Source organism: Alexandromys fortis, unplaced genomic scaffold (genome assembly GCF_014885135.2).
Source record: "Alexandromys fortis isolate MF-2015 unplaced genomic scaffold, M_Fortis_MF-2015_v1.1 scaffold_149, whole genome shotgun sequence".
In the NCBI taxonomy this organism is placed as follows: domain Eukaryota; kingdom Metazoa; phylum Chordata; class Mammalia; order Rodentia; family Cricetidae; genus Alexandromys; species Alexandromys fortis.
The window spans coordinates 1,718,826-1,735,310 of NW_026068025.1; the positions used below are offsets into that span (position 1 = coordinate 1,718,826).

Consider the following 16,485-nt stretch of genomic DNA (forward strand, 5'->3'; position numbering starts at 1 on the left):
AGACACAGCTATAGGAGTGGAAATGTTAGGGGGCTGGAGCAATGGCTCAGTGGCTAAGAACGCTTGCACTTGTAGGGGACCCAGCTTGGACTCAGGACCCATATGGTGGCTCACAACTATCCCCCCAGGTCCAGGCAATCCGATGCCTCTTCCAACCTCTGCAGGCATCAGGCATGATATGTTACACATGTATGTGCAGGCAAAACACTCTAACAATGAAAATAAATCTTTTAAAATGTTATAATGTGACCTGTTGTTTTGTATGCTAATTTAAAAAAATAGGAAATTTGAGGCAGAAGGGACTTGAAGACTTGGGCCTGGGCTCCTCAGGTCTCCTCATCTGCATGGACCAACCCAGCTTTCAAATGTTCCATCACCTTTTGATTCCACCCAAAACATCATACAAATCTATGGTACTTAAATATGGTACATATTGAAACGTATGGCAGAAGCATCATACACATCGACTACATCACTCTGAGGGTCAGCAGACTCGGAGTTTCCAGCCAGCGGTTCATCTGGTCTCGGCACTGTCAGTCAGTAGCCTGTGCACCTTGAGTTGAAAACCTTGCATAATTTGCAATTTCAATTTGGAAAATGCAATGCAAGTGAGAATGGTGAGCCCATGCACTTTGCTCTTGAAGAGGACCAGTTCTTTCCAGAAGACGCATGGTTGCTCACTGTCATCTGTAACTATAGTTCCAGGGGATCTGCTGGTCCGACCTCCACTGGCATCAAGCATGCACATGGTGTACATCCATACATGCAGGCAAAACACACATTAAATAAAACACACACACACACACACCTCCAAACCAAGACTGGCAATAAATGCACTTAATAGCTGAACCATCTCTCTAGCCCTGTTTTTATTTTTTGTTTGCTTGATTTTTTACTGAGACTGATACTAGCTATGCAACCCAGCTGGCCTCAAACTAACAGCAATCTTCCTGCCCTGGTCTCCTGAGTGTTTGGAGTACAGGCTTCCCCAGAAGGCTAGACGGCCCAACCCTCTTTCAACGCCTTTACAATATGGGAGCCATAAAGACTTTCTGCCCAGCACCTTTTCTGTCACTATCAAAGAGTAAAAAGGGTCCCACTTCACGATTCACTACCTCAAGATCCCCTCTCTGCCTTGCATACTCGTTCTTGTGGGTCCTGCCCTAGTGGGTCAAAGTCTAGACCCGTCTGCCTCCTGGAGCATCCAACTTCAGCGAGGGAGGAACGAATGGTATCTGCTCTCCGCGTGGTCTGCCCGGACTCCGAATCTCGCAGCACCAGGCGCTCAGGAGGACTCCATTCTCGGTGCGCTTCCTGGTTCTGGCAGCTTTGCCTCCGGCGTCAGACCTGAGTTCCCAGCGCTGTAAGCTGTTAGTAACGTGGATCTCTGCCGAAGCAGCAACTATGGGGATCTTGGAGAAAATCTCGGAGATCGAGAAGGAGATCGCTCGGACCCAGAAGAACAAGGGTGAGGGCGGGATCGGAGGGATCTCACTTTCTACCCTCCTCGTTTTTCTTGTCTGTAAGATGAGGGAGCAGCTGGAGCTGCTTCGGAGGCCGGAGAATCGCCAGAAAAGTGCCCAGGCGTGCCTGAGGCCGGAGTGGGCCCATGCCGCGGTATAGTTTTAGGTTCTTGACAGTTCTGATCAGTGCTGGACTTGGTGATCGAGTAGGGAAATCTCAGCGCACACACTAAGCCTGTGACCCAGAAAGGCAATGCCGGGAATTTTGCCCTAGGCTTCTAGCTGCTGGGGCCTTCCTGCTGAGAAGGGCTAAAAGACCTCTCACAAAACAGCTTGCCCCGGTAGACAGGCAGGCGGCCCCAACGTAGTGTCGAGGAAATAGGGACCAGAGAGTTTGTCCACCACGTACTTGCTATGAAACCTTGTAAAGTCATGTCATCTTTTGGAGACCCGATGTCCTCATCTGTAGATGGGGCTAACTCCTGCTCTCTTGTAATTCACATGTGCAAAACCCTTGCCTCCGAGTGAGCCCTTACTATTTATAAGCATTAAAGAAGCATCAAATCTGAACCTCAAACTGTAAGGGTTGGAGGTCAGTGAAGAGAGGAGGCGGGATTGCCAGGAAGTGTTCTCGGGTGCTTTTCTGAGTCTTGCAGAAATATGATAAAGGAGTTAGTGATGCAATCATTCCTATTTTGCTGATGATAAACTGATGAACAAGGCTAAGTGACTTTTCTAGCCAGTAATGGCAGGGTGGAATTGATCTCATTGAGAGGTCCTGAGGCAAGGATGAGGTCAGTTTGTTCAATTCTGTAATATATTGGGGAGCAGTAGATGGTCATAGAAGGGTGGAAGAAGGTGGGCAGGACAGGTGAGATCTTGATTCTCAGCCTCAGCCATATCCCCTTAATCCTGAGGGTTTTGTAGCCCCTGAAATAGAATTCCTTCTCAATAATGTGACCCATTTCCCCCCAGAATTTGAAAACAGTATGGTACTCCTAATACTATAAAGGAAGAAGAAAAGGCAAGCCATTTATAGTGAAAAAAATGTCTTTCCCTTTGTGAATGCTGGGTGCTGTCAGGGTGCAGGAAGTCAGAACAAAGCACAGGATACCCATCCCTCTGCTTCGGTGTCTAGAGAAGGACACTAATGCAGGAAGGCTGTGTGGCCTCCTGGATTCTCTCAGAAGTGTAGCTCAGTGTGGTGAATTTGTGTGTGTCACAGTGTCCCCTTCCTGCACACACTGGTGCATCAGTGGAATTCTAGCACCACAGACAATGCCCTGTGTCCCTAGGTAAGCAGGGCAGGTCTGAGACCTTCAGACTTTACTGAGGTTGTCTCTGGACATCTTTGGGATGTGACCAGTCATGAAGGACCCAGGAACTTCCTGGCTGTTCAGAATTGGCTCATATGCTTTAGGGCAGCTGACAGTAAAGACTGAGCAGAGTGAGCAGAAAACAGCCTTGTCAGGTACCGTTAGTGCTGCCCACCCGTGATTTTTACCCACTGTCATGAGTGGTCAGGTCCCAGTGAGAGATTAAGGTGCATAGGGGGCCTTTGAAGCAGAGGGGGCTCCTCTGGTCTCCTTCAGGTGACTGCTGTGTGATGTTCTCAGCACGTGGCCCCATGTGGGTCCACATCTGACCCATCAGGTGGTGACCCTGACTCTTATTTTCTGTCTTGCTTTACATCCTCCAGCCACCGAGTACCACCTGGGCCTGCTGAAAGCAAAACTGGCCAAGTATCGGGCCCAGCTCCTGGAGCCATCCAAATCAGCCTCATCTAAAGGAGAGGGCTTTGATGTCATGAAGTCAGGTGACGCCCGAGTGGCACTGATTGGCTTTCCCTCTGTGGGTAAGGTCAGTGATGGTCCACATGGACCTTGGGGAGAACAGTAGAGGTCACCAACCTGCATGGCCATCCTCCCCTCCCCTCACTGTCACCCTGACTTAGAGGCCACTCTTCTTGCTCCTTAGCAGGAACAGATGGCCTTCCAAGTCAGCCAATGACATAAATGACAGTGATGGAGTCACTGTGGGGTTTTCTAGAAAGTTCCTTCTGAAAAGTGGCTTAGTTTAATGTAGTGTCCATATTGACTTACATTTTATGTGGGAGTAAGATTAAATAAGCACCATTGCTAGGGTAAATAAGGTTTTAATATATTTTAAGATTTATTGGAGGTGGGGGAGGGCACATGCCACCTTGGAGGTCAGGAGACAGGGTGCTTAAGGTAGAACTTGGATTGTCAGGCTTGGTGGCAGGTACTTTTTAATCAGTTGCGCTCTTTCACCAGCCAATATGTTTATAATACTAGAATGATCTTGGACTTTTTGTTAAAGAGAGTTCCCACAGTCCATACAACAGGTTTCTTTTTTGGTTTTTCGAGACAGGGTTTCTCTGTAGCTTTGGAGCTTGTCCTGGAACTAGCTCTTGTAGACCAGGCTGGCCTCCAATTTACAGAGATCCGCCTGCCTCTGCCTCCTGAGTGCTGGGATTAAAGGCGTGGGCCACTACAGCCGGGCCTACAGCAGGTTTCTTTATTGGTAACATTGTTACATAAGGACAGCACCCTTGTTACAACTCATGTATCAATGTCAAGCTGCTGTCATTGTGTCCAGATTGATTCAGAGCTCCTGATTTCTCCCTACCAGCCTGGATTCCCCCATCTCATTCACTTGTCATGTCTCCCTAACTCTAGGCAGCTTCAGCATGCTTTGATTTTGACTCTTTGTTTCCTTGTTGTTTTGAGATAGGGTCTTACTTTGTAGCTCTGCCTGACCTGGCTCTGTAGACCAGGCTAGCCTCCTGCTCACAGAGATCTGCTTGCCTTTGCTGCCTGAGTGCTGGAATTAAAGTTGTGCCCACTGTATCTGGTCCTGATTTTTAGTTTTATCTTACACATGTTGATGTGTGCATCGGTACATGTGCATGAGGGTGTTTGTGCACACATGTATGTGTGTACCTGTGGAGGTTAGGACAAAGTCAGGTGTCATTTCTTGGGTTTTCCATCATGTTTTTGAAGACAGGACCTTTCACTAGCCTGGACCTTGCCAGGTAAGCTAGGCTTCCTGACCCAACCCCAGGGATTCCCCCATCTCCACATCCCCTACCCAACCCCAAGTGCCGAGATTATAGGACCACACCTGGATTCTTTACATGGGTGCTGAGGCTCAAACTCAGGTTTGCCTCACTATACTGATTCAGCTAATTCCCTGGTCCTGGTCCCTTTTTTTTTTTTTAAATACCCTTCAGTGCTAGAGATAGCAGCCACCTGCCACTGAGCCATAGCCCCAGCCCAATTTGATGCTCTTGACATTTGGGAGAAGTGCTGCTTAGGTGTTTTGCATGAAGTCCTCGCTTTGGACTGTTCACATGCTTCAGCTCGCTCCCACAGTTGTGTTCCTCCAGCCAAGACTGGCTCCGGGGCCAGTCTGCTCTGATCTACTTCCCGCCCTAGCCTAGGAACTGCCATTTCTCTAAGGACACCTTCTTCCTTTTTTGGGAGAATCGTTGCAGAAACCAAGACCAAGGTACTGACTTACTTTTTAGCAGGACTACTGGTATACAGATGACAGAGCAGAGCAAAGATGGACACAGGAGGCTGCTCAGAAGCAGGCCTGCAAGTTCAGTCCGGGGCTGCACCAGGGGCTGGGGCAGCTCCTGAATCCATCACAAAGCAGTCCACCAAAGAAGGGGCTAAGCAACAGCCACTGCTCCCTTCAGCGCTTGCTATGGCAGGATTTGTTTTGTTTTCCCTCTGTAATTAGTGTGTCTATGAAAGAAAGCCATGTCCCTAGTGAGTCCTGTGGCAGATACCACCTGCCTTGCAGGGTGACCCATCTGATCTAGGACCAGGAATGTACCCAAAGTTAGCCTCTAGTGCCATTGTTGGGTATGGTGGCAGCCACTGCTGTCAGAACCACGTGAAACTCCCATCACACTGCCAGAGCAGCAGCAGGTTCAGAATTCTGGCTTCAGTAGGGCAGTAGGCCAGAGAAAGGCTGCTGGTACAGAAGGGGAAATCTTAGGAACCCGGTCCCTCACCTGAGACAGGCGTGAGGCTTCCAAAGAGCATGGACTCCTGTGCCAGTTCACATTTGTAGTCTAAAGACTACACCTTCCTCTGAGTAGGCACTCTCTGCACTCAGGGCCCCAGGCTAAGGTCAAGGAAGCTTTCTCTGTCTGCCCAGGCAGCCCGCGCCCCATAGGAACTTGCCTAGGAGTCTGAGTTAAAACTCATTAGGGCAGTAGCCTTCTTTCTCTCCTAGTCCACCTTCTTGAGTCTGATGACCTCTACGGCCAGCGAAGCTGCATCTTACGAGTTCACCACCCTGACGTGCATCCCTGGAGTCATCGAAGTAAGTGGAGTGTGCTGGGCCCTACCCAAAAGAGGTATGCTTGTGTCAACACTTGTGATGTGCTCACTGTGTGAGCACCTGAGGGAGCTGCCCCATGTGGGGACGCCCTGCAGTGCTGGCCCTTCTTAGGACCTGAGCAGTGCCTGACTGGCCTAGAGCTCCACCTTGTCCCAGTAGATCTGGCCCATCCATGGCAGCTCTGTCTGGTGCCCCTCTGTTCTCTGCCCCCTACACATCTGGTCCCTGGCGGCTGGCTGCTTGGTTCTTTACACCCTGTAAAGTTTCAGCCTTCAGGCCGTGCTTGCCTGGGTAGCAGGTGTTGGAGCCTGAGGCTCCACATGATTTATTGATTACTCAGCAATGTGCTCAGTGGGCTCTTCCAGGCAGCTGCAGCTCTTAGGTGATGAGGCCCAAACTTGGCCCCAGTTGGTACCAGTGTGGGCCCATTGTAGGTGCCTAAACCCAGGCAGGCTCCTGACCACAGTGGCCCAGCCCTGCCTCACCCTTCTCTTCTGCTTCCTAGTACAAAGGTGCCAACATCCAGCTCTTGGACCTTCCTGGAATCATTGAAGGAGCAGCGCAAGGTGGGAGCAGGGCAGGCGGGTGGGGGGCAGGTTGGAGCGCTGTCATTGAGTGTTGAAATGGAGGGGGAGTCATGGAGATCACATTTCAATCTCTAGTCCTGGTACCCTTACTTTCCAGACAGGACAGACTGCAGTTCAGATGCTGGTGCCATATTCAGTTTATGGTCTTGGTCCGGTGGTTGATGTATGCAAGCCACGCCATAGTCTCCTGATGTTTAAAATGGGCGGAGTGGTACCGGATTCACAGCTATGTGAAGGAGCAAATGAGATAGTGTTCATGAAGCCTGGCTGGGCCTACTGCAGGAAGGGGAGAAAGGAAATTATTACCCTGTCATTCCACTTAAGGTGGTGACTTCTAGAACCAGTCTTAGCTGGGCTAAGGTGGTACACACTTGTATTCCTAGCACTCAGGAGGCTGAGGCAGAAAGATCATGAGTTCAAGACCAGCCTAGGCTATGTAAGTGAACCTTGTCTCAAAGAACATAAATAAATAAGCCAGTCTCCATGAATTAACAGCTCATAGATTCTCCCCAAGTGCCAGGAAAATCATAGCATGGGGTGGACTCTAACAGAAACGATGAGGGTCTTGGAGGAACTGGAGTCTAAGGTATTTCAGACTGCACAGTCACATTGCCCCACCTCTTGCCTGTGCCCTACTGAGGCGCATCCTTCCCTCTACCTGTCCAGGGCGAGGCCGTGGCCGGCAGGTGATTGCTGTAGCACGCACAGCCGATGTTGTCGTCATGATGCTGGATGCCACCAAGGGAGATGTGCAGAGGTCTGTGCAGCAGGGAGGGGAACCCACAGGGCAGGGCCAGTGATGGTCTGGTGTGTCTCTGGCTCAAGGGATCTGTATCTAACCTAGCACCATCAGGCCTAGGTGTCCTCTCCTCTAGGTGGTGTCCAGATAGGATTGGAGATCTTAGGCTCGGGTCAAGGGACACAGCCTAACCTTGGTTATTGCCCACCCTACTGTCAGAGGCACACCAGCCTGCCCCTAGCAGTAGGCCCCTGAGAGCTCCTCACCCTCCTCCATGCTCCCACGAAGGCATGGTCTAGCCTCTGCTTTAGGAGCTCCACTATAACTTTGGGCTGTTGGGTTGCTAGGGAAGGGGCTAGGGGCGGGAGCTGGCTTCATTCTATGCAAGCAGTGCTGCCTGGGCTGTGGGGAAGCTATATGGATTTCTTGGGAGCAGCCTTTGAAGGCTAGGACTTTGCCTAGGTCCCTGCTGGAGAAGGAGCTGGAGTCTGTGGGTATTCGCCTGAACAAGCACAAGCCCAACATCTACTTCAAGGTATGCCCACACTACCCAGGGCCCTCGGCAAGGGATGGACGGCTGGTGCTGTTGCCCCTTCAGCAGCAGCTGTCCCTGCCTCTCTCTTGTTCAGCCCAAGAAAGGTGGCGGCATCTCCTTTAACTCCACGGTCACACTGACACAGTGCTCGGAGAAGCTGGTGCAGCTCATCCTACATGAGTACAGTATCCTTGGCAGTTGGTTTCCTGGCTCTTCGTGGATGGCCAGATGGCCAGGTGACATCCAGAAGAAAGACAAGACGTTTGGGAAACTGTCCTGAGAACTGGGGCTCTCTGGATTGGAGAAGGAGCAGGAGCTCTGTATGCACCTGCGGGTGCTAGAGCATGGGCCAGGGTTCCTGAGGCGAGAGATACCAGTGAGTCAGACCAAGCCGGGGCCGGATGGCACCACCATCTTCCCGTTGGTGCTCCAGGACAGCCTGGGCTTGAGGAGCAATTCCACTGCCTGACAGCCAAAGTTGAAGTCATCTTTTGTTTTTCATATTTTGTGGTTTAGAGAATAGAAATGAGAGCTTTGAACAAAAGCAGATTGTGACCAAGTCTCTAAGGCCACTACATTTTATTGCTTGGTTCCTCACTAAAAGATACATGGGGACGCCGGTACACAGCTTGTCCTTAATCTGAGCTACTCAGAGATCTTCAATGCTGAAGTACTCTTCCGAGAAGACTGCTCTCCGGATGAATTCATTGATGTGATCGTGGGCAACCGGGTGTATATGCCCTGCCTATATGTAAGTGGTGTGGTGGCCCAGGCTGCCTGTGAGGAAGGGGCACCCTGGCCCAGGTCACGTGACTTTTCCTCTGAGTGCATCTCTTGCAGTGCAGTGACCCAGGTAGCTACCACCCACTGTTCCCACCCACCTCAGTAGTCTTCTGAGAGGAACTGAGAGCTAGGGTTCTCCCCAGCCCACCTCCCCTGCCTCAGTGACTGCTGGAGTCTTAGAGGCATGAAGAGCTTGGAACCAGGGTTCCAGCCCACCTAGCTTTTCCTTTTAGGGGGTCTCCTCTATCCAGAGGCATTGAGGGGAGTAGGCCCATGGGCAGGTGTAACATTTGAGACCATGTCCCTGGCCTGACCCCAACTATCCAATCTCAGGTGTACAACAAAATCGACCAGATCTCCATGGAAGAAGTAGATCGTCTAGCCCGAAAGCCCAACAGTGTCGTTATCAGGTAAAAACGTGGCTTCCTGCCCCTCTGCTCTCCTTGCTGAGTGTTGGTTGCTTGTTTGTCTATCTTGAAACAGTCTCTCTGCATAGCCCTGGCTGTCCTGGGGCTCGCTGTGTAGACCAGGCTGGCCTTAGACTCTCAGAGATCTTCCTGCCTCTGCCTCCCTAGTACAGGGATGACAGGCATGTGCCACCATGCCCCATCTTTCTGAGAGTTCTCCCCACTGGAGATAGGCCTGCTGGCTGGCCACCTCAGCTCGGAGGAGAGCTAGACCTCTAGCTCGTGTGAGTTCACATAACCTAGCATCTCCTCCCAAAGGCAAGTTTAAAGCCTAGGGGTTGCAGGAAGGGTGACTCTGACTAGCAGTCACTGGCTCACTTCCCAGTGCCACCCTGCCAGGGGCTCCTTCTCAGGGGGTTTACACTAAGTCCTCTGTTTCTTTGCCTTCCTCGATCAAACCAAGTGTTCTGACGAGTAGGTGACAGCTGAGGGCTGCCTCCTAGACCCTGCAGCTACTGCAAAGGGCAGCATCCCTCCCTGCCTCCCAGATACTTTGACTGCCTAGGCCATACTCCTCCTTGGTATGGGAGATGGGCACCTCTCCCTGCTTGTACTTAGTGCAGCACTCAGGGCCACCTGGGTCTGGCTGTCCCAAAACCTGGATTCTTCCTTCTGTATTCTGAAATACCTGTGGGTAGCCCTGGGCCTTAAGCAGCCTATCTGTCCTCTTTAGGGAAAAGTAAGCATGTCCACAGTCCCAGTACAACAGGCCTCTGTCCCTATCACACAACCAGGCTGAGCCACAGGGGGATGCTAAGTTCCATTAGTCATGGTGCTGGGTAACCAGAGGCACAGCTGCCATCATGATACTCTGCTTGTGTCTAGCAATGATGGCAGCGACACACTGGCCTTGGTAGTACTCTCCAACAGTAGAGACTGTGGCCTCTGAGCCTCAGGGCCCTGCCTTCCTGACACTGCCTTCCCTGTAGCTGTGGCATGAAGCTGAACCTGGACTACTTGCTGGAAATGCTTTGGGAGTACCTGGCCCTCACCTGCATTTACACTAAGAAGAGAGGACGTAAGTTGAGAACGACAGCTCAGAGATGGCTGAGCCTTCCCCAGCTTTCCCAGGGCTATCAGCCTGCTGTGCCACCCAGAGGTCCTTGTGCCAGTTTGTTAGAGCAGAGGAGTTTGGCCTAGGCCCATGTGGCAGAGATGCTAGCTGTGGGTTAGCTGGTCCAGAAGCTGCACCAGGTCCCCACCAGCCACAGCATTCTTGTTCTCTTGCTTCCCCTCCACAGTAGCAGGCCCTTTGTTAGGTCCCTTACTCTGTCTTCATCCCTTGTACATACGTGCTCACATAGCCCAGGTTACCTTGAGCAGTTTGTGGTACCCCTGCCCTTGTAAGCTGGGAAGAACTATAGCCTCCCACCTAGGCTTCAGCATCCGCCCACTCCCTGCCCATTCACCCATTCCGCCTATCCAGCGACTCCTCCCTGGGTTCTTATGAGTGATAGAGTGAAATGAAATAGCACAAGGTTCCATGCTGAGGGTACGCCAGATAGCAAGCAGCGAGGCTAGGAGAAGGTCTCGGTAGCCGGTGCCCAACCCAGCACAGGCAAAGACTGGTTGACATGCCTTCATCTCCCTACAGAGAGACCAGACTTCACAGATGCCATCATTCTCCGGAAAGGGGCCTCTGTTGAACACGTGGTAAGTTGAGGTCTACCTGAATGGACAGAATAATGAGCTCTCTGAGCTGTTTGTTCCAGCCAGGGTAGGGGGAGATGACGTAAGGCAGGCTAGCCTTGCCTTACGTGGTTATTGAACACTGAGATAGGTTCCTCCAGTGAGATGAGCTGTGGAGGTGGGGGGGTCTCATTTCCTGTCCTGTAAGGTAGGGTAACAACCGCAGGGTGGCTTAGATCACATTAAATAAGGCTCAGCTGGCCACCTAGCACTAAGAAGGTGCCATTGTCTCTGCGTCCAATGCTGCAGGGTGTTTGGTTGTTATATTCCAGTTTCTCCGGTGTATATGGAACTAAGCCTGGGAAAGGCCCTTCAACCAGTCTCTTCCTCCCATTTGGTAGCAGAGCCATTGCTGAGAGTTGCCACTTCCTGTATGTCCCCAAGAGTTCCTAGGGCCTAGCTATTCTGCCTTGTTCCCCAACTGCCCGAGCCCAGGGTGACTGACTGCTCCCCCAAGGACTCATTGAACATTAGCACCAAAGATGGTAGCCATGAGCTTAGTAGATGTCAGGCTCCTGGCCCCAGAGCTCAGCAGCTGGGTGTGGGTCATGGGCTGTGGAATGCTCACCTGTAGTTCAGGAAGAAGTTTGGAGGGCATGAACTGAGATGCCCTGGAGTCTGAACACAGACTTGAAGGAGCATCCTAGGCAGGGAATTCTGGGTTTAGATGCCTTACCCCGTTGGAATTGCTGCCGGACACACCCACCCTACATAGCTTCAGCCACAGTCAAGTTCATGAGTTCTTTTCTTAGGTTTTTTTTTCTCCCCAGCCCTGTTATTTCTCAGGACCTGGTCTCTGAAGGCAGGGAAGCAGCTATTCCTTCATTCCCTCAGAATGTATTCAGTCTCGTACAGTGTTCCGTCTGGCAAGTGTAGCTGGAGCCGACAGGGTCCTTGTGTCACTTAGACATGCCGGCAGGCTAGTCACCTCTTCTGGGCCCACAGTCACGGCTAAGGAGAGTTGAGAGCATTTACTTGAGTCTCTTCTGAGCTGTGGCTGTAGTGCCCCCTGCTGTGAGGGTAGCGAGCTCTAAGCACAGGTGCTGGCCCTTCTGGAAGAGCATGCTCTGCTTTGAGCTGTGGCTGTAGTGCCCCCTGCTGTGAGGGTAGCGAGCTCTAAGCACAGGTGCTGGCCCTTCTGGAAGAGCATGCTCTGCTTTGAGCTGTGGCTGTAGTGCCCCCTGCTGTGAGGGTAGCGAGCTCTAGACACAGGTGCTGGCCCTTCTGGAAGAGCATGCTCTGCTTTGGATCCAGCTGATGTCTAGAGTAGATCAGATGTCACCATATATGGTAGGAAGAACAGGCCAGCAAGAGAAGGCTGTGGTGTGTTTCAGGAAACATGATGTAAAGGGCCAGAGACAGGAGCAAAGGTGAGAAGAAAAGGCCAGTGGGTGGGAGAGACCTTTGACCCTTGCTCAGAGCCTGGACTTTGTCCTAGAGAAATCTTCCCTGTGAGAAAGAAGCCTGCTCCTGCCCTGAGGCCTGGATTACAGACTGGGTGCTGGCTGAGACCAGAAGAGCCAGCTAAACCTGCAGGCACTCCCAACTCTTCATCCAGTGCCTCAGTCCCTCTTCTGGGGATGACAGACCCCTAGGGCCTTTGTGATACACCTGCCCTGGCCCTGCGGGTGAGCACTTGGTAGCCTTGTGTATGAGAGGCAGGGAGCCCTGGAGCAGAAGACTGAGGATTCTTTCCTTCTCTGATACATTTGCTTTTTGGAGGGGACGGGGAATTCGAGACAGGGTTTCTCTGTATAACCCTGGCTGCCCTGGAACTCCCTCTGTAGACCAGGCTGCCCACAAATTCAGAGGCCCTCCTGCTTCTGCCTCCTGAGTGCTGGGATTAAAGGCATGGCTACGCATTTTCTTAAAGGATTACAGGAAAATGCTCCTCTTGTGAAAAAGGCCTCTGGTGAACCTCTGGTAAACAGGCCTGTTGCACATGTCCTTTCTGTCAAACACAGAGGGGGAATGCTGGCTGTCAGGGTTTTCTGTCCTATGAGGAGAGATGGGGCTGCACTTTCAGACTGCTGGTGACTTTTTTTTTTTTTAATGATCTGACCAAACTGAGCTTTAAAAACGCATTTGTAGGCTAGAGTGTTCATTCATCTCTGTCCTTGAGATAGGGAGTTAGGGATTGGTTGTTTGTCTGTTACTAACAGTCACCCTCAGTCAGTTGACTTACCATATCTGTTCAGGAAATGTTCTTGCAGGCCTGAATCTGTAAGACGTCTGAGCACATGGGATGGGGGTGACACTGCATAGTCCACTCACAGCCATCTCCACTGTACTCCACCGTTGCCTCGCTCAGGGTCTTCCTGTGGCCTTTAACCCACCCAGGAGCACTGAGGGGTTAGTCTGGGCTCAGGAGAGGAACGGACAGGGAATACAAGATGCTGTAGGCCACAGCTGGAGTCAGGAGGCTTGAAAGCCAGTGACCAAGCAGTTAGGACTCAAAGCCTTGGTGGGTGTTCTGAAAGCCTGCATGGCCTTTTCTAAGGGAACTTTATCTAGTTGTCTAGGAAAGACAGGCAGAGGGCTACTATCTGCAGAAATGTTCCTGAGTGCCATTTCGAACCCGCTTAGAGCTGGGCATGGGTGGTGGGTGGAGCAAGGGCTCATGATTGTGGGGTCCGTGGTCTGCCTTTACTCATGGCCTGGGCTGTCAAAGCTCCTCACCAGGGATGGTTGCTCACCACAAGCCTCATCTCCCTGACTTTTCTGTCCCCTAGTGCCACCGCATCCATCGGTCATTGGCCAGCCAATTCAAGTATGCCTTGGTGTGGGTGAGTCTGGGCAGGAGCTGGGTGGGAAGGCTAGACCCAACAGCCCCAGGGTTAGGTTCAGCACAGCATCCTTGTCCAACATCCCTGCCCTCATGCATGGGGACCCTCATGTCTGACTGCCAAACGCCATGAATAACCTGAGCTGGAAGTAGGTCTCTCCACCTCCAAGACTATGTGGGATACTTCACTTTTCAGACCCACAGAGTCTGAGCTGCAGGAGGCCCCTACTTTCTCTGACTTTTACCTCCTCCCCCCACACCCTGCTGTCTTCCTGCTTCTTTGGCCATCCCGAGACTGACATGTGCCCTCTACACCCTTCCATCAGGGTACCAGCACCAAGTACAGCCCACAGCGGGTAGGCCTGACTCACACCATGGAGCATGAGGACGTCATCCAGATTGTGAAGAAGTAGTCACCCCACCAGCCTGCCGGCTTGGCTCCTGGGGACTCGGAGCCCCTGGGACTCCCCAGGAAGGGACTCTTGAGTCAGCTGTTTCATAAGCTTCTTCAGTAAGCAGTATTGGACAGGCGAGGCTGGGGACCAGGGCTTTGCTGAGGACATTTTCTACAAGCCTGTTCTTGTGCTAGGCTTCCTAGGGAGCCTGCAGCCTGTGTCCATGTCCTGTGCCCATCTGGGCACTCAGGAGCTAGTTACCCACATCTTCCCAGGCAGACCTCAAGTGGGCCCAGGCTCAGGGTAGGCCCTCCTGGGTCCTTGGGGCTTGTGACAGCAACTCTAGCACTTAGCGGGCTCAGGCTGAAACCTCCCACAGGTCCTCCCAACACAGGGCTGTCCCTCGTGGAAGCCAGGGCCCAGCCAAAGTGTCCTAAAGTGCCTCCCCCTGGGAACCCCTTCCAGAGCAGCCCTACCTGCCTGGATGGGACCTGTGAGTCTGGCTCTGTTTCCTTCTGAGCTCCTATTTCTGCCCTCCTTTCTGAAATAAAAGAATGGGACGTGATTCCTGCCCAGACCAGGGCAACTTGTATTTCTGTTGCTTGGCCCAGTGTGGGCGGGGCAGCAGTGAACTGACCATGAGTGGGAAGTGGGTGTAGCTTGGGTCTGTAAGGGACTGGCCTGGGCCTGGGAGACCAAGAGAAGGTAGACTCTTTCCAGCCCAGGAAGACTGCCCAGAGACTGCGGGTGTCCCCCTGGCTCCTCTAGAGGCCATGCTCAGCCGTCAGACTAGATTGCATCCTTAGGAAGCTCATGAGACTGCTGGAATAGTAAAAAGACTTCTCCAGGTGTGGGGTGGCTGATACTCACGTCAGGATGGAGGGTCCACTGGTGCTGCCTAGGTCCTGTGCCTCTTCGTGGACGGTGTACAGTGCTCTTTGCTGCCTGAGAAGTGGGGCTTTAGGGTGCACTGCACAATTTCTGTGCAGTGTCCAGGAAGCTCGACGGCTGGAGCCAGACTAGCGTGTGGAGCCAGCCTGCAGCCCAGCCTGCTGCTCTCCAGGCTGTTTCTTGCTCCCATGTCAGCTCTCATGCTTTCCAGAGACAAAACAGGAATAATAGACATCATTAAATATGCATTGGGCCCCAGGCAGTCAGTGTGGCAGCCGGAGCCTCTGTCCAGCTCTGTGGAGGCAGACACAGGACCCCCAATAAACAGCATGCAGGTTGGGAGCCAACCACTGGACCCAGGTAAGGGACTCTGGGCCCTTGGGATTCTGCTGCTGGCCCCTGACATTGTAGAGAAGGGGTGGCAGAAGGGCTGCCTTGGCCTTGACTCACTGGGTACCCTTCTGAGCTTCACTGTCTTCGGTGAGATGGGCATGGTGCCCGTGTGACTCCTTGGCAACAGCAGCACACAGGACAGGTAAAGATGTGGCTCTTTGCTCTGGCTCCTTCCCCTAAGGGCCCAAGGGAAGGAATCCAGGGCAGAGGTGTTCCCTACCAAACTGTGGGAAAGCCTCAGTCATGGAGAAGACACTCAGGCCATGAGCTAGCTGGGCAGCAACCAAGTCCAGGCCTGCTCTGTTCTTCCAGGGTGGGTGGGAAAGGTGGTAGGAAGCTGGGTTGGGGACAGTTCTGACTTGATTCCTAGACCAGCTATATGTTTATATGTCAGGTGTTCCCATCTGCCCTGCCCTGGGCTAGGTGGCTCTAGCCATTCTGGAAGCAAAAGAAATGCCCACCTATGTACACCTAGAATAGGGTGACATGACAGCCTTTTGAACGGGACCTCCCCCCCCCCACAAGCATCCCTAAGGTTACTGACCCATGTCACCAGGGAATGTCGACTACCCTGATCCCTTCCTCTAGCTGTCATTCGGCCATTCTTCAACAGAAAGCCAGCTCATCGGACCTCCTAGGAATGACGTATCCCCTCACTGCCCGGGTGCCTCCCTCCTTGTCTCTCTTGCCTTGCAGTCCCAATGGAAATACCTTCCTGATACCCTACATTCATCTGCACCCCCCTCCAGGATAGAGGAGCCTGTGGTCAGGGCTCACAAATGGTGGGTGGGTGGATGGATGGATGGATGGAGATAGATAGATAGATAGATAGATAGATAGATAGATAGATAGATAGATCGATCGATCCTGGATCTATACAGTCGATTATCTAATGTCTTAGCTAGGGTTACTATAACAAAATGCCACTGCGAAAGTTCTCTCAAAATCCTCGAGACCCAAGGCCCAGGTCAGAGTAAGTGGGGCTGCTTTGCTCGGGCTTCTCCTAGCTTCCAAGGGCTCCTGCTTGCTGTGCTCCCAAGTGTCCTTTACCCTGTGTCCCTTCACCCAGAAGGTTAAGTGCCCAAGCTTTGTTTCGTTTTGTCCACCTCCCTTCTGTGACTTTCCCAGGCACAGTTCCCTCACCCAGCAGTGTCTCCACCAAATAGCTCCTGGTGCCATATGTTGTGAAAGGAATTCAATCCAGGCTCCACACAGCTGGCTGCAGCTCTGTCTCCTCTCCTGTCTTTTCTCCCCCATTGTTCTCAGGGAATCAGGTATGCAATCTCACAAATAAAAATAATTTAAAACAGGCCAGGTGGTGGCGGCACACGCCTTTAATCCCAGCACTCTGGCAGATCTCTGCGTTCAAGGTCAGCTTGAT

The 16,485-nt window shown here is 52.2% G+C and overlaps 1 protein-coding gene across 1 annotated transcript; it reads left to right on the plus strand.

The window, feature by feature from the left end:
* Nucleotides 1-1,302: 1,302 nt before the first annotated feature.
* Nucleotides 1,303-14,385, plus strand: Drg2 (developmentally regulated GTP binding protein 2). Its single transcript, XM_050163757.1, has 13 exons — nucleotides 1,303-1,468; nucleotides 3,163-3,323; nucleotides 5,733-5,822; nucleotides 6,346-6,406; nucleotides 7,094-7,184; nucleotides 7,629-7,701; nucleotides 7,796-7,886; nucleotides 8,355-8,452; nucleotides 8,818-8,894; nucleotides 9,881-9,969; nucleotides 10,546-10,604; nucleotides 13,373-13,426; nucleotides 13,752-14,385. Exons 1-13 carry the CDS (start codon nucleotides 1,405-1,407, stop codon nucleotides 13,836-13,838), a joined length of 1,095 nt encoding a protein of 364 aa, XP_050019714.1. The 5' UTR covers nucleotides 1,303-1,404; the 3' UTR covers nucleotides 13,839-14,385.
* Nucleotides 14,386-16,485: the final 2,100 nt, after the last annotated feature.